Here is a 24256-nt window from a genome sequence, read left to right as displayed (position 1 = left end):
AATCCAAAATCTTTTGTGCATCTTAAGTATTGTCTTAGAGAGTTCTTATAAGAGTTTGTATTAACAGTACGCGTCAGTTACAACAATAACATACAAATATTAAGCCTTACGACCTTTTTTTCATTAACAAAGCATTTTATCTTTTATTTTATTTGAAAAGGATAATTTTAAGCATATGTAAATAAATAATTAGATATATAATGTCACATTATAACTAAGTTAATTACCCCGTAACGTACGAGTGTCAAACTAGTTTTGTGTTAATATTGCAGCTAGTCTTACTTGTGACGAGCTAATCCCGTCACAAGCTTATGACCTCTCACAAAAAGGGAGAGGGACAAGGTGGGGCACCCCCCATATGCTTCCCAAATGGATATTTTCTGAGAGGAAACGATATCCGTCACAAACTTGTGACGGATATCGCCTGTCTTCAATGAGATTTTGTGTTAATATTGATATGATAGGTTTAAATAAACAAACTCTACAACGTAGATTTTCCCCTCAAAAAAAATCGTAGAATTAGGCTTGTAGAAAGGCCGAAACTAAATACTGGTAGTCCATTATTAAGTAGAGATACAGACCGTCTCTTCCTCATCCTCTTACGGTCTCACCCCATTCAATTTTCAACTACCCTATTCTTCCGCCTGCCATTACCTACCAATGGCGACACTCCTCCGTAGCTCCAATTTGCGAGCACCACCACTACCTTCTCTCACCACTTCCCACTCCTTGAAATTAATCAGGTCTTCGTCTTCCTCTTTCTCTGTTAACTTCAGAAATAATACTAATTCTCGCCTACTTTTGTTTTCGCATACTTTGGTTTCCAAACCTGCTACTCTACCCCTACCCAAGTTCGTCGTTCTTGCTTCTTCTAGAGATTCCCCTGACACTGATACTGAAATTGAACCGCAATCGCAGCCTGACATTCAGGTACCCTTTTCATTTCTTTTTCTTTTTTTGCTTGACGCAGTTGATAGTCACAAATTCTCATTTAAGACGGGTATATCCGTTTAATCTTAAGATGGGTCAAGTAGTTAGAATTAAACAAAAGCATAATGCATAGGAAAAAGCAATTGATTTGTGTTATATGCACACGTGAGATGATACTTGACCCGTTTGATACATCTGTCTTTTAAGGGAGACTAAAAATTGGTGGGTTTCCAATTATAATTCAAGTCGGCCAACTCCAATAAGTGTGTTATGGAATTTAACCGATGTATTTGGAGATTTTGTTGTACTCGGATTTCTAGCAACATCAACAAGCTTGTAATTGAAATCGATAGTAGCAGTTTTATTAAGGATAATGATAAATCCACTATCGTTTTTACTAATGCCAGTCAAGTTGTTAGAGAATGAATAGTAAGATTCCTATATACTCCCTCCGTCCCGGTTATTTGTTGTCCTTTGATTTGGGCACAAAGACCAAGGAAATGGGAGGGGGCCAATTATTAAATGACAAGTGGAATAAATTGAGTGTGAATGATAATAACAAGGACAACAAATGACTGAGACACCCAAAAATGGAAAGGTCAACAAATAACCAGGACAGAGGGAGTAATTAGCTTGTCTTTGAGTGCATTAAACAAAAGTGTGGTCGCGTTATCATCGCACCATTTATTAATGGTGATATCTCTAGATTCAGGATGTCATACACTAACTGCTGTGAGATGATGTTATTTTGTACAGTTGTTACTTCTAGTCTTCTCAACTTGATTTTGAGGACACCATCAAAGTTAATGGTGACAATATTAGAGCATTTCCAATGGACAACTACAATATCTGCTTTGGGGTCAGCCAAATTGCTTAATTTTTGTCATCAATTCACGGCGCAATTTTGACTAAACCACCTCATTAATGTGTCAATGGTGACAATTCGTGGCTTCTTTTTTCTTTGTTGAGGGTTTCATATGACATTTCAGTTTGGCTGACCCCAAACCATTTGCGAACCAATTTCTTGTTGGTTGTAGTACAAATAGTTGTCAATAGGTGGTTTATGAAATGTAACGAATATACTCAATGACTTATGTCCTTGTATTTTCGAATATCTGTTTTCCTTTGTGTATAGGCAAGATGTAGGGTAATGACTGGTACTTGGTATCTAATATATATTTTTGGTTATTTGGAAGTACAGGACAATACTGATGGTTCTAATAATGGCGAAATGTCAGAAGACTCTTCTAGTGATGATGGAAAACCTGATGTTGATGCTTCTCCCACATCTCCTGCCTTAAGTGCATTACAATTGTATAAGGAGGCTTTAGATAATAATGATGAGGCTAAACTTGCTGAGATTGAGACTTTCTTTAAATCAATGGAAGATGAGAAAAATGCTCTTGATAGGAAGGTTCTCTCTTTGTCCGAAGATATTTCAGTCGAAAGAGAGCGTGTTTTGAGGATTAGTGCAGATTTTGATAATTTTAGGAAGAGAACAGATAGAGAACGCCTTTCGTTGGTTACGAATGCCCAGGGAGAGCTTATTGAGAACTTTTTGCCAGTTGTGGATAATTTTGAGCGGGCTAAATCACAGATCAAGGTAGAGACGGAAGCAGAGGAGAAAATCAACAATAGTTACCAGAGCATATACAAGCAGTTCTTCGAAATTTTTAGTTCTATTGGTGTCCTCCCAGTGGAAACAGTGGGAAAACCCTTTGATCCAATGGTCAGTTCATTCTCTTGTCTTGACTTTGTGAACATGTTGGATGATGTGATGTGTGTTAACTCTTGTTAGGATGTCGTTTTTTTGTTGTGTGTATGTGGCGGGAAAGTTGAAAGCCATGATTCTCTTTGATTCATCTGTCACTATTTTCTTGTGTTGTGACTTTGTGAATATGGTGGATAGGGCTGGGGAGGGAGAGGGGAATGGAGGCCTTTGTTTTAATACACGTAGTTTGGTTGGGAATCATTTGAAATTGCTAGCCATAACTCGAGAACCAGGCGTAAAAACTACATTCAACATGATTTTTTTAATAAAAATATTTTCTTGGGAAGTGGGGTTAAGTTCTGCCACCGATCTACTTCAATAGCTTAGTGATTTTGTTTTTTATTTTTTGCTGTGTGGATTGATGCAGAAGGACAACCAAGTTGGCTTGAAATTCAGTCAAGTACTTGGCAAATTGATTGGAGTACTCAATGGTACATATTCGGGTTTTATGAAGACCTGGACTCGTTTGTAACTAATCCAAGTATTTATTGATTTCGAGCCAACTCGGTGAGTCCCCCACATAGATGATTATATGGGTCTTGAATTCATAATATGAAACGGCCTTCCCCGATCTGTCTCGACCCAAAGTACTTAAAATAACCGAGATATACCGACTCCTACTTGACTAGTACCTGATCTGTATAATCTGTTGGCCAAATCTATGTTTATCTACGCCTATGTTATGCTTCTGTTTTGTGCAGCTTCTCCCCCTTCCCTCACAATGTCAATCTCTTGTTCAACATGTTTGACATTTATTATGGCCTTGTTTTTATGTGAAAAGCTTCATGAAGCTATCATGCGAGAGGAGTCCACAGAATATGATGAGGACGTCATAATTGAGGAGTACCGGAAAGGGTTCAAACTTGGTGACAGACTTCTACGTCCATCGATGGTGAAAGTATCTGCGGGCCCAGGACCTGAGAAGCCTGAAGCAGCAGAGTCATCTGTAAATGAAGACGATGTGCCTGAGAGCGACCAAATTGTCGAAGATGAAGGTGATTCAGAAGACCAGACAACATCTTGATTTACTTTTTCTAGTTTAGGGTATGGGAGAGTTAAACTAAATAGCTTTCAAAATGGCTAAAAAACATTCATGTTTTGTTATATGTATCCACATTTGTTGCTATTTCCATTATGTTTTTGATCATGAGAGGATATCAACGAAAAACTTGTATTGTTGTCGGGAAGATAAGTAAAATATGGGCTTACGTTCAGTGTTTTCAACTCCGACGGAGAAGGAAGGTAAGGGGCGTTTGGTTTGGGGTAATCTGGAAAGGAAAAGGGAATGAAACTACTCATTTGTGTTTCCTTTGTTAGTGTTTGGTTGCCACTTTTTACAATTCCCTTTGCCCCATTGTCAGAATGACTTCACCCTCAATGCATCTAACTTGATACCCCTACCCCCCCAAGGGTTTGAAAATCCATTCCCTACCACACCCATCCCACCACCATTTCAATCATCAACACATACCACTGTCACCTATCACTGCCACCCACCACCGACATTCACCTCCTGCTGTAATGCCGGCACCGCCACCGCACATTCTCTCTCCGTCGTCGTCGGCCCCTCCCGTTGCCATTCTGTCCACTTTTAACACCCCAATCTCGTCGAAATCCTTCATACCCAAACATTAACCATGCTATCACCCAAGAAAATGTCTCCTCCCACGCCCCCACCCCCGAAACCTCCTCCCCCGCTGTCAAAAACGCCGGATCTTGGGTGATAGTGGTGGTTAGTGTTTGGGCACGGGGGATCTTGACAGGGGTGGCAAAGGAGTCGCCGACGACATGAGGGCTTTAGTCAGCGACGAGAACTGTCCATGAGTTGGCAGTGGTGGTGCGAGGTGGTGGTGGGTACTTGTGACTGTGAATATTGGTGGTTGTAACCGGTAAGGATGGTGGATGAACATGATTCCTTTTCCTTTATAATTCAATCCAAACACACAGCTAAAATAGGGGCATTTCCATTCTTTTCCCCTTATTTCCCTTACCCGGTTATATTCCCTTTCCCTTTGTTGAACCAAACGCCCCCTAAATAGCTTTCAAAATGGCTAAAAAACATTCATGTTTTGTTATATGTATCCACATTTGTTGCTATTTCCATTATGTTTTTGATCATGAGAGGATATCAACGAAAAACTTGTATTGTTGTCGGGAAGATAAGTAAAATATGGGCTTACGTTCAGTGTTTTCAACTCCGACGGAGAAGGAAGGTATAAACTAACGGGTATTTCTAAAATGTGCCCAATAGGCACATAATAAGACTTGTCTAAATTCAAATTAATACTCCTAATTAATTTATTTTTTGTCATAGAATATTTACTCACCCAATTATGGGTGGAGAAAATTAAGGAAAGAGTGGTTATAATTAAGATAATTTAGAAAATTTGAATTAATTAATGATAGAATAAAGATTAACATATGCCTAAACAATTATTATCATGTGCCCTTTGGGCACATTTTAGAAATACCCTAAACTATAAAGCTCTTTATTTGAATGAAATGATTTTGAGTGATTTTTTTTGTTTTTTGTTTTTTGTTTTCTTTTTTGACAGCAATAAATAGCATAGCTTACAAAAGAGCTCCCTGAGCAAGATTATGAGCTATCATATTCGCTCCCCTAGGACAAAAACTAAGAGAGCAACAATGGAAGTTAGACGCAATAGACTTAATATCCTCGATGATACACCTAATAGACGCGATCGCCTTTTCCGCTCCAGCAACCTGCATAACCAAGTTAAGACAGTCCGTAACAAGCCTAATATGAAGGTATCCCTCGTCCAGGGCCCATTTGAGCGCCATGATAGCAGCATGTCCTTCGGCATGCAAGGCAGAAGCAGCGAACGAGCGAGCAAGATTGGACTTCCTTAAAAACCCATTGTCATCCAACAAGCACCACCCCATACCAGAGCTTCTATCAACCCTCCAAGCAGCATCACACTTGACAGTACAAACATTCCTGCACACAGGTCCACTAACAATCCAAAAGGGAAAGGAGTTTCTAATCCTTTTTGCTAAAACATTATCTGGAGAGAGGTCCAACATAGGCTCCTGAATGAGGCTATCAACCGTACCGCGTAGTCTCATTCATAGAATGAATATCACCAAGAATAGACTTAATAGCACCCGGCGTTGCTTCCTGAAAACCATTTCATTCCTGCAGCACCAAATTCTCCAGAGAGTAGCAATAAGAGGATAAATGAGGGAATTAGGGTCCGGACCAATTAGAAAATAATTAATCCAGTTAATGACCCACACCCTGACATCAATATCGACTCCCTCGGTTAGTCTAAGTCCTAAAGGGCAGCCAAACCATAGAGCTTTTGCAAAGCTGCAGTCTCTGAATAGATGCGAAATAGATTCCACATAAGGATTAAGGTCATCACATAGAGTACAAGAGGAGTGCCAGTTCATTTTTCTCTTCAGAAATTTAGACCCCACAGGAAGGGCATTAGCCATAAATTTCCATAGAAACACCCTTAGTTTATAAGAAATAGGCAACTTCCAAAGCTTTAATTTACAAAAGGTTATAATGGGTGGAGGCATTCTAGAGGAGTCAACTTTCGAGGTAGATCCATTAGGTAAGGCCGTAACAACAACATGGTGTCCCGACTTGACAGTGTAAACACCATGTTTAAATAATTTCTAGTAGAAGGAGTCATCCGTAGGTTGGCACGGAATATAAGTTGCGAGGATTTTCTTAGTAACTTCCTTTCTTGGATCAAAGCCAAGAGAGGAGAGATCCCATCTCGTATGATTATCATGAAGGTCGCCAACCAGGAGTGTAGAATCAGTGAGAGCATCAATAATATCCCCGCAAAGGTCCTGAAGACTATTGCCCTCAATCCATTTATCCTTCCACGCATTAAGCCGAGAGGAAGAGCCAATAGTCCAAGCAATATTGTTGTAGATAAGGTCAGAGCCTCAAACAAGGCTTTTAAGGGCCCATGACGACGCTTGGGGAGCCTTCCAACGTTTTTGGAAAAGGGTATCATCTTGATGACCAAGTTTGGGACCGATAACATCACTAATAAGACTCCCTGGTACACTTAAAATTCTCCAAGCAGACTTGGCAACGAGCGCTTGGTTAAAGCAACCAATATTGCGAAATCCAAGACTCCCTTCTCCAACAGGCTTACTAAGGAAATCTTTACTACACAAATGAATAGACTTATTAGTTCTAGTTCCACTCCACCAAAAATGCACCATCAGAGAATGAAGCTTTGATGTTACACTTACCAGTATGCGAAATACCGATAGAGAGAAAAGAGATAGTGAAAAAAGAACAGAACGGATAAGAGTCAATTTACCAGCCGCAGAGAGAAAAATGTTGTTCCACGAGGATAGTCTTCGCTTAGTTTGGTCAGCAAGAAATTTAAAAAGATCCCTCTTAGAAGGCCCAATACACGTTGGTAGTCCAAGGTAGTTGCCAAGATCGTGCCTAGAAGCAAATGTGTACTCAGCAAGCATTTCTTGACCGTCATGAGGGAGGAGTTTGGACTGAAGAGAATAGATGACTTATCTTTATTAAGGCATTGCCCAGAAGCAATACAATATTCATCCATAATGTTCATAAGAAAATCCAAGTCCCCAGAGTCACCACGGATAAAAAAGAGAGAATCATCTGCGAACAATAAATGGGAGATTGTCAGTCCGTTCTTACAAATTTTGATACCCTTAATGAGGTTGTCATCCTGAGCATAGAGAATCATTTGAGATAGGACTTCCGTGCACAATGCGAAAATATACGGGGATAGTGGATCCCCCTGCCTGATCCCACTGCAAGGTTCAACTTTTTCTAGAGGAGCACCATTAATCAGAATTTCATAAGAAACAGATTCAATAGTACTCATAATAAGGTGAACCATAGAGTCCGGCAAATTTATCCTAGAGAGCACCCCTCTTATGAAATTTCAGTTCAGTCTATCATAAGCTTTACTCATATCAGCCTTTAAATCCATCATACCCTTCTTACCGTACCTTATGATTAATAACATGAAGGAGCTCTTGGGCAATAACAATATTATCAGCAATACTCCTATTTGGGATAAAGGCACTTTGGAATGGGCTAACAAGGTCATCCATAACCGCTTTTAACCTATTGGCAATACACTTTGTAACCACTTTCATAATAACATTGCAGAGGCTAATCGGCCTAAAATCCCCAACTCTCTCCGGACAATCATTTTTCGGTATAAGAACAATAAAAGTTTTATTAAACTCTTTGTGCACATTACCCGAGTTGAGAGTGTAGAGGGCTCCATTAATGACATCCTCCTTAACAATGGACCAATACTTCTGGTAGAAGGCCGCTGGTATACCATCGGGACCTGGTGACTTTAAAGGTCCCAATTGGGAGACAGCCTGACGGACTTCATTTTTCGAATGAACACGGCCCAATTTGGCACTATCTTCTACTCCCACTTTACACTTGGGATTTTCAAATAAATAGCCGTATTTATGAAAGTAATCTTCAAAGCATTCGGGCTCGGCTTCAGAATTAAAGATAGATGCGAAGTGTTTATAAAACAAACCACCAATCTCCTTTAAATCAAATGTCCATTCGTTAGTCTCCTTCCTAATGCCCAAGATAGTATTAGCACCAGAGTGCCCTTTCACCCAACTGAAAAAAATTTAGTGCACGTGTCACCCTCACAGTTCCATTTCATTTTGGCACGTTGACGCCAATAAGCACCAACAACAAGTGAAAACTCCAAAAGCTTTTTATGGCATGATTCGTAATTAACAATATCACCACCATTCTCGATGTCCAATTGGTAGGACTCAAGATCCTGATCAAATGCACTCTACTTTAGACCCCATTTGTCTTTTTTGTTACAAGCCCAAACTCTGAACGCATTATTTATTCGACGTAATTTTGACAAGAGGATATGAGGAGCATCGCCCTTCTCATTTATTTCCCAATTTTCTTTAACCAGACCACTGCATTCGACATGATCAAAGCACCATGCCTCTAACCTATAAACATTCTTCTTGGTATTAAACACCATATTTGTATCAAGGAATAGGCAAGTGTTTGATAAAAATATTAGGGAATAGCAAGAGCCAGTCATTTGAAGCAAGAGCCTTATCAAGTCTTTCATAAATTCGGTGCGGATTCTCCCTATTATTGCACCAAGTGTGATGCGTGTGTTTTATATAAGGTTTTTACTTCATTTTTACACGCATTTCTGTACTATTTTACGTGGCATCTAGCTACAAATACCCCCGATTAGTCTACTTTGGTTCGTTTTGTGTAAATTGCAGGAATAGACCGAAGAGAAGATGAATCAAGCCTAAACTCGTCCCATTTGCATACATTTATGGAGAACAAGGAATCGAAGCTTGGAATCTGTCACTTTGAAGACGCGTGAGCTGGGTTCGGAAGGTGTCTTAGTGCCTAAACGTGCTAAAATAGCTCGATCGGCTACTTTTCTAGTTGATCGAATGCTTTATATAATGAAGATCACTCGATCGAGCAGTTCTAGTATTCCATCGAGAAGGCATTACAAGGGGTTACTCGATCGAGTGGTTTATTTCCACTCGATCGAAGGGTTTGTCGCCAAGTTACTCGATCGAGCGGTTTTATTCCACTCGATCGAGTGGTTTGCCCTGTAATTGAGTTTTTGCGCCTAATTTCGTATGGGCTTTTATAAATAGGCCTTTGGATTAGGTTTAGAGAAGATTTGTCGTATGCTGCTTAGGCAGTAGACTGCGTAATTCACTTCTACATCATCTTTGACTGCTTCATTTTTTTTCTTTTACACTTTACTACTCTAGAAATCGGATTCCCAATTTGTAATCGGTATTATTTTTCCCTTTTATTTCTTAATCGTAATTATTATTTTGTTTCTATCTTTCTCTTATTGCTTTCATTGTTGTCTTATTTGATCCTTCTGTTTTTATTATTATCATGTTTAATCCTTGTTATCTATATATTATTGCTGTTGATTCGATAGTAATGTGTAGCTAATTCCCTTTGCTAAGAATAGGGAATCCATGATTATGAAGGGAGAGTGATTGAATTATTAGGTTAATGCTTGTGTAGTCCTTGTTGTTAATCACTGCACTTATTTGTATCTGTCTAATTGAGTCGACGCAATTAGGCATTTAATTTATAGTAAACCTTGACCTGGACCGGAAGGTTGGAAAGGGTGAGACTTGTAGCGAACATTAGGGCATTGTAGTGAGGGCGGAAGCTAAGCTATTTGTGCTTTAGGGCGAATTGAGACCGTAAGGAGATATTCACTGCCCCTTTGACCATACTTGCGTTAACCTGAGACCTAGATCGCTTGACTGAATCATCATGGTGAACCGACTGTCTTAGCTGCGTTTTCCTTGTCTGCTTAATCTTTATTCTTCTGCCTTTTTCTCTTTGTCATTCTCATTAGTTTAGAACAACCCAACTAAAACCCCCCAATTTGGTTACTGTGACGAACTTAGACAAAGTTGACATTTTCCCATCTCCCTGTGAAGATCGACCCGACTTCCCTAGCTATATCAGTTAGAGCCAGTTGGTTATTTTTGATAGGTATACGACTGCCCTATCAAATTTTGACGCCGTTGCCGGGGAGGTGGCGCAATTTTGTTGCTTTATTTAAGTTTGTCCTTCGTCTCAGGGAATTTATTCCTTGAGACTGATCTCATTTTTTCAAAGTTTTTGATTAGTTGCAGGATATCTGTTCTAGAAAGAGAACATTGTCATACTGTTCCATCAGTAAATTCTATACGCGAATGCCGAATATAGCCTTGACCATTGAGCCTAATCTGAATTCCCTTCCAAAAGGTTTCTTACTACCCACTACTGAGTCGGGAACTTTTGGAATCCACCCATCCTACATACAGCTGGTCGAGAGAAATCTCTTCAGGGGGGTACCTAAAGAAGATCCGTGCAGGCATATAGAGCTATTTACGGAGTATTGCTCTACCATTCCTCTTGCTGCTGGGGTGACACAGGACAAAGTGAAGGGAGTTCTCTTTCCCTTTTCTTTAGCTGATGATGCCCGAGAATGGTTGAGGGATTTAGATAGGGAGGCAGCCGGTGTAACCGACTGGAGTTCTCTTGCTTTGGCTTTTTACAGGCGATACTTCCCACCGCAGCGCACCAATGCTTTGAGAGCTCAGATTACTTCTTTTGAGCAATTGCCTACCGAAGACTTGGATGGGGCTTGGACTAGGTTCAAGAAGCTCGTCCATTCCGTGCCTCACCACGGTTTCAAGCGTTGGTTCCTTTGTACCCAGTTTTACAACGGGTTATATCGAAACCAGAGAGCTATTCTTGATAGTGTAGCTAAGGGGAGATTCACTAAAAACGTGGAAGATGATCAAGGGTGGCGTCTTATTGAGGAGATGGCCATCCATGTTGCCGAATATGGAAATCCCTGAGGAAGTGGACAAGTTAACGAGTTGGTATCAGCTGAAGTGGGAAGTCCTAGCAAAAGTCTAGGTAATGTGGAGATTACGGAGGTTATGGGTGAGAGTGCACAAATTTTTGCCATTACTGAGCATGTGGAGATATGTGGTAGGTGCGGCATGGAGGGACATGATGCCGTTGATTGTATGGCGAGAATTGAGCGTGTCCTTGCTTATCAGAAATACAAGCAAGGGGTTCCTTTTTCTCAATTATATGAAGAAATGACAAATGCCTCTACTCCTTCTAAGCCAGTGCCACAGCCAGATCCCCCTTCTACAAACGAGGAAATTGTCGAACTAAAGTCCTTGATGTTGAATTTAACACGAAAGTTTGGGGAGAAATGCAACGAGAATGAAACTGTCATCTTAAGAGAACAAGTCGCGCAGTTAACACTCGCGAAAGACCAAGCTAATCACCCACCGACATGCGACCCAGTTAACGCCATCAATCTCCGAAGTGGCCTTGCTTATGAGGGGCCAAAAATGCCAAAAGACGGGGTTGTGACAGCTGATAATGCCCCGGAAGAAGAGCTAGACGAATTTGTGGATGATATCCCTGCTGTACATTGTCCAGACACTCGATCGAGTGAAAATAATACTCGATCGAGTGATATTATGCATCAAGATAGTCGATCGAGTAAAAATACTACTCGATCGAGTAGCGCTCAATTTGAAGAACTCGATCGAGTAATTTATTCTTCTCGATCGAACAGTTTAGCTGATGAAGTTACTCGATCGAGTGAAAATTGTACTCGATCGAGTAAGCCAGAAATCCAAGAGCTCGATCGAGTGGTTCAAACAGCTCGATCGAGTAATTTTCAAGATGAAACCACTCGATCGAGTGGAAAAAGTGGTCGATCGAGTGATAGAGCCAGCAGAGATCATATTTTGACATCTAATTCCGCTACCGTGTCATCTTCCCCTGTTGTGAAGATGTCACGCACTGATAAAGGTAAAGAGAAAGTCGCGGGTCCACTCATTGCTACCAGAGTACCCTTTCCAAGTCGTCTGAAGGACGCAAATATCGAGCGACAGTACGGTAAGTTTGTGGACGTTGTGAAGAACCTCCAGGTAACTGTCCCTTTTACCGAACTTATCACCCAGGTACCTACTTACGCTAAATTCATGAAAGATATTGTGACGCGTAAGAGAGAGCTAAGTGAATTTGAGACCGTTTCATTTTTGGAAGAGTCTAGTAATTTACTTTTAAATAAGGCTCCACCTAAAATGAAAGACCCGGGTAGCTTCTCTATTACCCGTGTTATAGGCAATGTGGTTATTGATAAGGCTCTTTGTGATTTAGGAGCCAGCGTCAGTGTCATGCCCCTATCTATCTGCAAGAAACTGAATATGGGTCATCTTAAATTGACTAATATTACCCTACAGATGGTTGATAGATCTGTTAGGAGACCCTTGGGTGTCTTAGAGGACGTGCCTGTGAAAATAGGCAAGTTCTTTATACCAGTAGATTTCATTGTTTTAGACATAGTTGAGGACACTCGGACCCCAATTATATTAGGAAGACCGTTCCTTTGTACAGCTGGGGCCATTATTGATGTCAAACAAGGGCGTTTGACTCTTGTAGTAGGGGATGACGCGATTACTTTCAGTTTGCCTAACACTTTAGCTCGGCCAATGATAGAGGATACATGCTATTCTGTTGATATTATTGATGAGTCTCTTTACGACTTTTGGTCGAGTTCCTTTCTAAAGGACCCACTAGAGGCTCTTATGCTTTTGGATGAGTGTGCAGATAACCCAGATGATGATGACGCTGTGTTGGATTTGCTCAAGGATGATTTAGATGATTGTGAACTCACCGACGCTGAGGGAGAGCAAGTGGAACAGATGATCAGTACCCTTTGTTCCATTGAGGTAAAGGTACCTGAGCGTAAGCCTCTTCCCTCTCATCTAAAATATGTTTTCCTAGACGATACTGAGCAATATCTAGTCATTGTTAGTGCTAAGCTTGATAATGATCAGCTGACTTCTTTGTTAGCTGTGCTTAAGAAAAATAGGAAAGCTTTGGGTTATTCTTTGGACGATATCAAGGGGATTAGTCCCGATATTTGTATGCACAGGATAGAGCTGGAGGAAGATCACAAACCTTGCAGACAGGGCCAGCGCCGGCTCAACCAGAAGATGCAAGATGTTGTGATGGCTGAGGTAATGAAGCTGCTCGACGCAGGTATTATCTATTCTGTTGGTCATTCTAAATGGGTGAGTCCAGTGCAGGTGGTTCCGAAGAAAGGAGGGACTACCGTGGTTAGGAATGACAAAAATGAGTTAATACCCACTCGAGTAGTGACTGGTTGGCGGATGTGTATAGATTACAGACAGCTGAATGCCGCCACCAAGAAAGATCACTTTCCCCTTCCTTTTATTGATCAAATGGTAGAAAGGTTAGCTTCTCATAAGTTTTTCTGCTATTTAAACGGGTATTCAGGGTTCTTTCAGATCCCTATTCACCTAGACGATCAAGCTAAGACTACTTTTACTTGTCCTCAGGGTGTGCTTGCTTATCGCAGGATGCCTTTTGGTTTCTGTAATGCCCCTGCCACCTTTCAAAGGTGCATGATGGGGATATTTTCAGAGTATATTGAGTCTATTATGGAAGTTTTCATGGACGATTTCAGCGTTTATGGAAGTGATTTTTCTAACTGTCTGTCTAACCTTGATAAAGTGTTGCAGCGCTGCATTGAGGTTAATCTCGTGCTCAACTGGGAGAAGTGCCATTTCATGGTCAACGAGGGAGTTGTTTTAGGGCACTTAGTTTCTGATAGGGGAATAGAAGTTGATAAAGCAAAAGTGGAAGTGATTCAGCAATTACCCCCTCCTGTTAATGTTAAGGGAGTGAGGAGTTTCCTTGGTTATGCTGCCTTTTATCGCCGGTTTATCAAGGATTTCTCAAAAATTGCTAAACCACTTACACAGCTGCTACTTAAGGATGCCCCTTTTGTGTTTACTGATGAGTGTCTTTCTGCTTTTAACAGGTTAAAGCAGGCTTTGGTCTCTGCGCCGATCATACAGCCTCTCGACTGGGATTTGCCGTTTGAGTTAATGTGTGATGCCAGTGACTATGCACTAGGAGCGGTGTTAGGCCAACGGAAAGACAAAGCTTTAAATGCAATCTACTATGCGAGCCGAACTCTGGATGAGGCTCAAGTGAAGTACACCACCACTGAAAAAGAGCTGCTAGCTGTAGTCTATGCCTTAGAGAAATTTCGTTCTTATTTGATTGGGTCAGAAGTTACTGTTTTTACTGACCATGCAGCTTTGAGGCATCTCCTTGCCAAGAAGGAGGCTAAACCACGGCTATTAAGATGGATACTCCTTCTCCTGGAGTTTGATTTGCAGATTAAAGATAAGAAAGGAGCTGAGAACGTTGTAGCTGATCATCTGTCGCGACAAGAAGGGAAAAATTCTTTACCTATTGATGAGTCTTTTCCTGATGATTCTTTATTTGCTATATTATCGTCTATTGTTAACCAAGAGCCTTGGTATGCAGATATAGCTAACTACGTTGTCAGTGGCAAGCTGCCGCCTGACCTTTCTCATCAGCAGAGGAGGCGTTTTCTGTATGACGCTAAGCAGTATTTTTGGGAGGATCCTTATTTATTTAAGGAATGTGCAGACGGTGTATTCCGCAGTGGGAGACCAAAGTAGTCCTGGAGGGCTGTCACTCCACTTCTTATGGTGGTCACCACGGTCCATCGCGCACCGTGGCTAAGGTACTTTAGTCTGGTTTTTACTGGCCTTCTTTGTTTGCTGATGCTAAGTCTTTTGTTTCAGCTTGTGATGCCTGCCAACGATCAGGGAACATTTCAAAGAGACATGAGATGCCACAAAATGTTATCCTAGAGGTTGAGGTTTTCGATGTCTGGGGCATTGATTTCCAAGGACCATTCCCGTCTAGTAAAGGTAACAGGTACATTTTAGTAGCTGTAGATTATGTGTCGAAGTGGGTTGAGGCAATTGCCTCACCTCATTGTGATGCCAGGACCGTGATAAAAATGTTTAAAAAGGTCATATTTCCCCGATTTGGTGTCCCTAGGGTCGTCATTAGTGATGGGGGAATGCACTTTAAAGAAAAGAAACTAACTTTCATTCTGTCTAAGGTTGGTGTTCAACACCGGCGTGGTTTGGGGTATCATCCCCAAACTAGTGGTCAGGTTGAGGTCTCTAATCGCGAGCTTAAAGAGATCTTGTCTAAGGTAGTTTCTAAATCACGGAAGGACTGGAGTCTTAAATTAGAAGACACATTATGGGCCTACAGAACTGCCTTTAAGACACCAATTGGTGCATCACCTTATAGGTTAGTTTATGGGAAATCATGTCATTTACCTGTTGAGTTGGAATGTAAGGCTTGGTGGGCAATTCGTGAGCTTAACTTTGATCCTAAGTTGTGTGGTCAGAATCATCTTTTGCAGCTAGATGAATTGGAAGAGTTTAGGCTCAATGCCTATGATAGCTCACGCATTTACAAGGAAAAGACGAAGAGATGGCATGACAAAAGAATTTTACCTCGGGAATTTCATGTTGGGCAGAAGGTGTTGCTGTTTTAATGCCCGATCGCGATTATTTCTGGCAAGTCAAGTCCGGTGGAGTGGTCCTTATATGGTGACAATTTGTTACTAAATTTGGATCCGTTGAGCTAGAAAGCCCCGACGGAAATCGGTTCAAGGTGAATGGGCAGTATGTGAAGCATTATCACGAGGCAAATGAAGCAGATAATCGTGTTGAAGTCCTGTACTTCGACGAGCTTGACGCGCCAGTTAATTGATGCTAGAAAGGTCGGGCGGGACCTCTTAAACCTGCGCTCTCCGGGAGGCAACCCGGACTGTTTTGTTGTTTTTTGTTGAACTTTTTCCTTCGCATTTAGCTTTTTGTTGAACTTTAAACGCTGTTTTATACACCCTTTGTATTTTCCTTGCTCTTTACTCGTGTTTTGCAAGTGTATTCACTCGATCGAGTAGTTTTTCTATTCGATCGAGCACTTTTGAGTTGAGAATCACTCGATCGAGTAACATATATACTCGATCGACAAACTGCAATTCCACGTTCACTCGATCGAGTAAGAATTTCACTCGATCGAGCATTCCTGACACCAATTCACTCGATCGAGCTATTCCAAGCCACTCGATCGAGCAGTTTCGTCTTCCAGCTGTTCCTCTTCGTCTGTTGAGCTACTGCTTGACTTCCTTTGACCTCCCATGTTCATGGTCGGTTTGGGGAGGTCCCTCTTCACGACGGTTTGTAAGTTTTCCGACTCCACTTATCCTTTTCTCCTCAGTTTGTATTTCTTTCCCTATTTTTGGTACAATGAGGGCATTGTACAGTTTGGTTTGGGGAGGTATGCATCCATATCTGTGTCTGCATGTTTTCTTTCATTTTCTTTTGCACGTTTATTTATTTTCGCATGCATTGTCGTTTTTAATTCAAAAAATTCAGAAAATTTTCAGAATTTTCACGTTTAATTTGAGTCGGAATGTTTGAACTTTGACGCTACATTGAATCCCTACCTTAGCCCTGCATTTTCTTGACATTTAGTTGGCATGATAATATGCATGATCTACGAGTTTTTGTTTCTCTCTTATCTGAACGAATAGACTTGACTCATATATTGGCAAGCTACATTACATTCTGAGGTTAGAGCTTTATAAACTGGTGACATTCATGACCGGTTTCATTTAGGATGTGAGTAGTACTCTCTGTAAGGCATGTAACATCAATTTGCATAAGCATGAGTCTAGTCTTCTTAATACCTGTATGCATTCGGTCTGTGGATGGTGACACATGTTAGGAGAGGCAGTTCCCTTTTATTTCATTCTACCCATAAGCCCCATATAGCCAAATTGCCTTTTTGTCTTATTAGCTACATTCTATAATTTTTCCTACCCTAGCCGAGCTAGTGATGAGTAGCTGTTTGGAATGCTTTGCTGCAGTTTGATTATATTTATCTGATTTCAGAAGTTGGTGGAAGAATTGAAGGGAATGAAAGAAAAAAAATGATGAATGAAAATGAAAAAAAAAAAGAGAAGAAAAGAATGAAAAGAAAAAATTTTTGGAAATACGGAAAAGAAAAAGAAAAAAATCATATGCGAAAAACGAAAAAATTGTATGGATGATTTTCACTCCCATGTTTTACTTATATTTTATGGGAGTTGACAAGTTTATGGCGTATTGTGAGTTGAGTGCATTGAACTTGCACCGTTTTGTTTTGATATATCGAGTACGGAGTTGGGATGCAGTTCGATATTTGGATTCGTTGTTGCTAGCCTGACTATTAACTCCACATATCTAAATTCATCTTAGCCCCTTCTTACCCATTACCTCACTTACCCAAATGTAAGTCCTCGGCATGTGTCTTGGTCATTAGTATGGTTGGAATGCGTATGTACGGTTGTAGAGACTTTATTCATGTTAACTGCATGCATGTTCTTATAGGTCGAGTTAGGTGAGTGTCTTTACTTCTTTCTATCTTTCACATATATACTCACCTCGTGCCTAAATTTGAGTGATGAGCGACCCGTGAGAGTCCGATATCTTTGAGTTTTGCAAGGTCGACGGTTCAGTACGTTTGAAACATTGATTTAATTCGTTTGTACCTATCAATTGCCACTTTGTTAGTTGGTGCATTAAACTGGTTTTGGTGGATGATTTGTAGCTGATGCGTTGGTCCCGTTCCACTGTTTATTCTTAGTTGCATTCATAATTTGCTTGGGGACAAGCAAAGGTTTGGTTTGGGGAGATTTAATGCGTGTGTTTTATATAAGGTTTTTACCTCATTTTTACACGCATTTCTGTACTATTTTACGTGGCATCTAGCTACAAATACCCCCGATTAGTCTACTTTGGTTCGTTTTGTGTAAATTGCAGGAATAGACCGAAGAGAAGATGAATCAAGCCCAAACTCGTCCCATTTGCATACATTTATGGAGAACAAGGAATCGGAGCTTGGAATCTGTCACTTTGAAGACGCGTGAGCTGGGTTCGGAAGGTGTCTTAGTGCCTAAACGTGCTAAAATAGCTCGATCGACTACTTTTATAGTTGATCGAATGCTTTATATAATGAAGATCACTTGATCGAGCAGTTCTAGTATTCGATCGAGAAGGCATTACAAGGGGTTACTCGATCGAGTGGTTTATTTCCACTCGATCGAAGGGTTTGTCGCCAAGTTACTCGATCGAGCGGTTTTATTCCACTCGATCGAGTGGTTTGCCCTGTAATTGAGTTTTTCCGCCTAATTTTGTATGGGCTTTTGTAAATAGACCTTTGGATTAGGTTTAGAGGAGATTTGTCGTATGCTACTTAGGCAGTAGACTGCGTAATTCACTTCTACATCATCTTTGATTGCTTCATTTTTTTTCTTTTACACTTTACTACTCTAGAACTCGGATTCCCAATTTGTAATCGGTATTATTTTTCCCTTTTATTTCTTAATCGTAATTATTATTTTGTTTCTATCTTTCTCTTATTGCTTTCATTGTTGTCTTATTTGATCCTTCTGTTTTTATTATTATCATGTTTAATCCTTGTTATCTATATATTATTGTTGTTGATTCGATAGTAATGTGTAGCTAATTCCCTTTGCTAAGACTAGGGAATTCATGATTATGAAGGGAGAGTGATTGAATTATTAGGTTAATGCTTGTGTAGTCCTTCTTGTTAATCGCTGCACTTATTTGTATCTGTCTAATTGAGTCGACGCAATTAGGCATTTAATTTATAGTAAACCTTGACCTGGACCGGAAGGTTGGAAAGGGTGAGACTTGTAGCGAACATTAGGGCATTGTAGTGAGGGCGGAAGCTAAGCTATTTGTGCTTTAGGACGAATTGAGACCGGAAGGAGATATTCACTGCCCCTTTGACCATACTTGCGTTAACCTGAGACCTGGATCGCTTGACTGAATGATCATGGTGAACCGACTTGTCTTAGTCGCTTTTTCCTTATGCTTAATCTTTATTCTTCTGCCTTTTTCTCTTTCTCATTCTCATTAGTTTAGAACAACCCAATTAAAACCCCCCAATTTGGTTACTGTGACGAACTTAGACAAAGTTAACATTTTCTCATCTCCCTGTGGAGATCGACCTGACTTCCCTAGCTATATCAGTTAGAGCCAGCTGGTTATTTTTGATAGGTATACGACTGCCCCGTCAAAGTGAATATAGGTCCCTTAAAAGGAATATCCATCAGACAATGAGTATTCTTCCAGTAAGAGAACAAGTCAGCCCCTCTAATCAACTTGTCACCACCTAACTTATCAGAAGAATACTCAACTTGGTTGAAATCTCCGATAAGCAAGAAGGGTCTATCGAGGGAATTAAGAAGGCCAGAAAATGAATCCCACACATCACCCCTTTTAAAATGATTAGGCTCACCATACACACAACACAAATACCACATACTACCCTTACATTGATTGACCAAAACAATAATGATATTACAACTGATAAAGATATATTCTAATTTACAGCTACTTTTCCAGCCAATCCAGAGCCCCTCCTTAAAGCCATCAGCATCACATCCAACAGACTGAAGGAAGCCCATAAGCCGTAAGAGCATATTAACTGATTGTACATCACATTTTGTTTAAGAAAGGAAAATGAAATCTAGATTATTTTTAAAAGATCTACATATATCTCTAATTTTAGGAATAAACGGGTTTAGCGGGTCCTTAAGACCCCTACAGTTCCAAGCCAGCCCTTTCATGTTAAACGAGTAGGTAGAGACCACCCCATCCCGGCCATCCAACATCATTGCTCAAACCAGCCTTCACCCTACCCAACACACCTCATACAAAAAAAATCCCTCAACCAAAGGATCCACATGAACCACCACCACCAAATCATCAAAGCCAACCAAAGAACCCCAGAACAACCATACAAAGCAACAAGAAACCAATAATCCCTTGCTCATCATCTCAAGAAAAAGAACCAAAAAAATTGATAACCACCAAAAGGACCAGCAGAGAACCCAAGATAATTATAATAAAAAAGGACAAAACTGTTTAGAACTTCAAACCTCAAAGACTCGACCCATACCTGACATCGACACCCCATCGTGTAACAAGGGCCAGATAGATGACCCAACAACATAGACAAAACAATGAACAAGACAGCATAAAGACTCCCATTTCACTCAACGATACCTCCCAGGACCACCACTAAACAAGTAACCAGACCAAATCAAGGTCGAGACGGCAAGACACATAAGAAAACAGAGAAATGAGATTGTTAGGTGGGGGAAATGAGGGGGGGGGGGATCACCAAAACAGTCCCAAAAACAGCGGAGAAAAACTTAACCAACACAGACCAACATAACCAAAGATCAAAGGCCCCAATCCGGAGGTGGAGTGTGACACCCCGCGGTAAAGCGGAAAATATAACTAATAAAATAAAGCGGAAATTTAGGAAAGTTTTGAAACTTTAAAAATTTAAAGCGCGAGTTCATTAAAAAACAAAACACAAATAGAGAATGCGGAAATAAAGTTTAAATTATACAAACGTGATAGCCAAGGTGAGGGAAAATATATCCCTCGAATGACAATACAATAAAAGGTGAGTCTAAGAAATCCTAATAACCCGACTACAAGGCCAAATGCTCGCTAGCTCACACATGTCTTCACCCCATGAATGCACCAACTATTACCTGTCATTCATGTAAACATGAACGCCACAGTCAGTGGGGAGTAACTCAAGGTTCTCCCAGCCAAAAAATGTCGAAACGAACATAACAAAGAACTAAAACAGGTAAGTCATGTAAGATACTTACAAAAGATATGAATATCAAGTTTATATTTAAGCATGGCAATTAAATGAGATGGAATATGATAGATCAATATTAGCATAATGGAGATTCAACTAATCATGTGAGACAATTAAATAATATGAAAGACAAGAATACGGTCATTTATACAAAAGCACGCATTTCAAGAAACACAACATAGATATGAGATTACAATCCGAATCATGTGAATCAGTTAAATGAGGGATCAACCAATGCAATTTACAAGAATAGAAATCGTAGCCATTATTTAGAAAACCACTTAGCAAACATTGCACGGGATGTGGCTACTAATGTCACATTCATACTTATGGCTTGCATCTCACCATAAGAACGGATGGGAACATCAATCCCGACGATCATATCGCAACTAGAGGGCTTATAGCTCACCTCTAGTATCCGATATGACCAAGTCAAACATCACAAGGCATAACTCTTGCCTTGAAAGACAAATACCAATATCTATAACCAAGCAAGACCTTTACTACTCATATATAAATATATAATTCCCCTGGTAGGACGACAATGGTACTCCCAAGACTCAGTCCTAGTCTAAATCGCCGACTCTCGGGCGTAACGGTCCCCGATTCGACATGCGCAAAAAAGCAGTCCGCATCCAAAACTCGATCGACAGAACGGAAGTCGAGAACCCACAATCGGCAGAACAGTCCGAAAGAGACGGAAAATATGAGCTAAACCCACAATCGGCAGAACAGTCCGAAAGAGGCGTAAAGATATGTCAAGCAATACGGTATAGCATAAAGGCATTAACACCAGAATACGATATGGGCTAACCCGCAATCGGCAGAACAGTCCGAAAGAGGCGGGAAAAACATAAATCAACCAACTCCCGGCAGGACGGCACGAGAGCGGCGCAACCCAACACTTGGCAGAACGGCACAAGTAAGGCGTAAAGATATATCATAAGAATATGACTCAACCAAGCGATACGAATCAACTTGGAATGAGACTACTAAAGTAATGAGCCGATGATAATCCAAATAAGGCATTTCATGCCAAATTATATTCATAAACATGAATAGGTAACCCATTCCTTCAATATTTGTCACTTGAATAAAATTGTAAATAAATGGAAACGGACCATTTATAACAAAAAAAACCTGCATTATTACAAATGACTCAATTTAATTAAACAAGTAGAATAATTCACTCATATTTGAGATACAATAAATAAATGAGAATGAACGGATTAAAAATTCATATTATAGGTAAATGAGACATTTCATCAAATTTGACTTGAATAAATAATAAAATTCCACATTTATGATTAATGTGAGAAAATATATAAATGAACGATATTTAACGAATTACGTTATATAAAATACGAGACGGTTATTTAATCATATTTTAAATAAACCAATTTACGCCAAAACAGTTTATAAACATGACTAGCCCTATTAAAACGCCATACCACACCTATATGGCCCAATAACGTATAATATAAAATAAGTCCAATTTGCCACATTACTAAATAGCAAGACGAGTACATGAGCATATTTGAGACGGTAATTTAAATAATTAAGTAATGGGATTTTATAAGTATAAACCATAAAAGGAAAGTATTTAAATGAACGAATTGCGTTTTATAAAGACACGAGACGGAAATTCAAATAATTTAAATAAACCCAAGTTTTGCGCCAAGGACAACGATACTCACGACTCAAGTAGTAATTTGGACTGCCAAAGCCCACAACCAGCAGCCGTACACGCCCCACCCAGTCCAAACGTCCACCAAACACACCACCAAAGCCAACCTAAAACCAACCCACATACCAGGCCACCCAACACCCGACTAAAACAGACCCGTACCATCCATGAATAGCCTGCAACACGACTCTCAAAATGGAAGCCAAACCAGACCCTACCACGGTTCTAAACAGAGTCAAGCCACAACCCATACGACCCATCCAAAACCGAGTCTAACCACTCAACTCAGTCACCCAAAATGGACCCAACCAGGCCGTGTGTGACCTTGACACAACCACCTCTTGGCTACCTACAACCACCATCCACACCACTTCCTATTCCTTCTGAAATCAACCCTAAAACAGAACCTTAAAACGCATAAACTAAGCTCAAACACGGTTCATGTCGAGACACTATAACGTGAGGTCTCAAGGTAAACGAAGGGCAACTTTACCACATACACAGGCAATTACAAGACGGTCCGAGAGACTATTCTATCCGTCCCCAAAACCGAGTCCGTGCAGCCATTTTCATTCGTCTGACCGAGTCAGAAACTGAGTCCCTGCAAACCGAGCTCACAACAGAACACGAGTTCGGCACAGTCCACTCCAAACGCTAATTCAAAACGGTATTTACTAAACAAATGGAAGGAAATGTAAAGAATTGAACTTTATTAAACAAGAGCATGAAAACGACATGTAAGACGGAAATATCGACATTTTGTCGAGTAACCTATCACCGTTACCTGTTTATGATCTCTTAAACGTCCAAGGAACCATCCAAGGGTGATTCTAAACCCAAAAATGGAAGATATTAGCCCAGAAACCGCATCCTTGAAAGATGGTCGAAATGAAACCGGGCGAAAGCTGGGTTCTTTCATGCATATAAAGGAGGAGGACGAGATGGGGAAGTTATTGGTGAAAAATAATGAAATTTGGTTGAGGAATGAAGTCGGGATCTGAGGTGGGAGGAGCGTAAAAATGGCGGTACGGACGCTGCATTGTTGCTGTTGTTGTTCTGTTCTTTCGTGAAGAAGGAGGAGAAGAAAATGAGGGAGTGGGGGTCACGGTCCAACAACAACAATGTAATAATATTAATAACAATAATAACAATAATATTATATAATAATACATATAAAGGAGATATTTAGAGGTAGGGTGAGTGGGTTGTCTACATATGGTTGGTCCGGATTAAGCTAGGTATAAAGTGAAATGTGACGGTCTTATGTTAGACGGGAATTAGGACGGAAATTATTATTATTACGGTCATTATTATTGCTAGGTATATAGCTAGGTATATACGTATATTCTTGTATACATTGTGCCTTAAAAATATAAAATTAATAATACGTATTTTTATATAAATGAGCTTTTATATAATACGTTTATAAAAATCGTGTTTGACATAAAATTAATTAAATTGAATAATTCAAAAATATATAATAAAGTGATTAAACGGTCTAACAAATTTTAAATGTCAAAATGAGAAATTCGCGGGTGTTACATGGAGAGAATGGGGGGATCACCCCAAGATTGGGAACCAACACAGCGGCAACAGGACAAGATACCGTAGAGGCGGGAACATCGAGAAGGGGACTTACCCCAGACAAGTGAGACGGTAGTTAGAAAATCCATCTCTATTACTAACT

The 24256-nt window shown here is 40.2% G+C and overlaps 2 protein-coding genes across 3 annotated transcripts; one reads left to right on the top strand and one right to left on the bottom strand.

Moving 5' to 3' along the window:
• Positions 1 to 499: 499 nt before the first annotated feature.
• Positions 500 to 3915, top strand: LOC141586763 (uncharacterized). 2 transcript variants are annotated; one of them, XM_074408082.1, is made up of 4 exons: positions 575 to 930; positions 2132 to 2659; positions 3069 to 3208; positions 3483 to 3915. In XM_074408082.1, exons 1-3 carry the CDS (start codon positions 661 to 663, stop codon positions 3171 to 3173), a joined length of 903 nt encoding a protein of 300 aa, XP_074264183.1. In that variant the 5' UTR covers positions 575 to 660; the 3' UTR covers positions 3174 to 3208; positions 3483 to 3915. The 2 variants fall into 2 exon arrangements, with proteins under 2 accessions (XP_074264182.1, XP_074264183.1); XM_074408081.1 differs by lacking the exon at positions 3069 to 3208 and having other exon boundaries at positions 500 to 930.
• A 2710-nt stretch (positions 3916 to 6625) lies between these two features.
• LOC141588006 (uncharacterized) lies at positions 6626 to 8712 on the bottom strand. The gene is made up of 3 exons (XM_074409465.1): positions 8513 to 8712; positions 7682 to 8324; positions 6626 to 7201 (listed from the first exon to the last, which is right to left on the bottom strand). Exons 1-3 carry the CDS (start codon positions 8710 to 8712, stop codon positions 6626 to 6628), a joined length of 1419 nt encoding a protein of 472 aa, XP_074265566.1.
• Between the last annotated feature and the right edge of the window lie 15544 nt (positions 8713 to 24256).

The sequence above is a fragment of the Silene latifolia genome, chromosome 6 (assembly GCF_048544455.1).
Source record: "Silene latifolia isolate original U9 population chromosome 6, ASM4854445v1, whole genome shotgun sequence".
NCBI classification, from domain to species: domain Eukaryota; kingdom Viridiplantae; phylum Streptophyta; class Magnoliopsida; order Caryophyllales; family Caryophyllaceae; genus Silene; species Silene latifolia.
The sequence above is the reverse complement of the archived record's forward strand: the minus strand, read 5'-3'. Positions and strand labels throughout refer to the sequence as shown.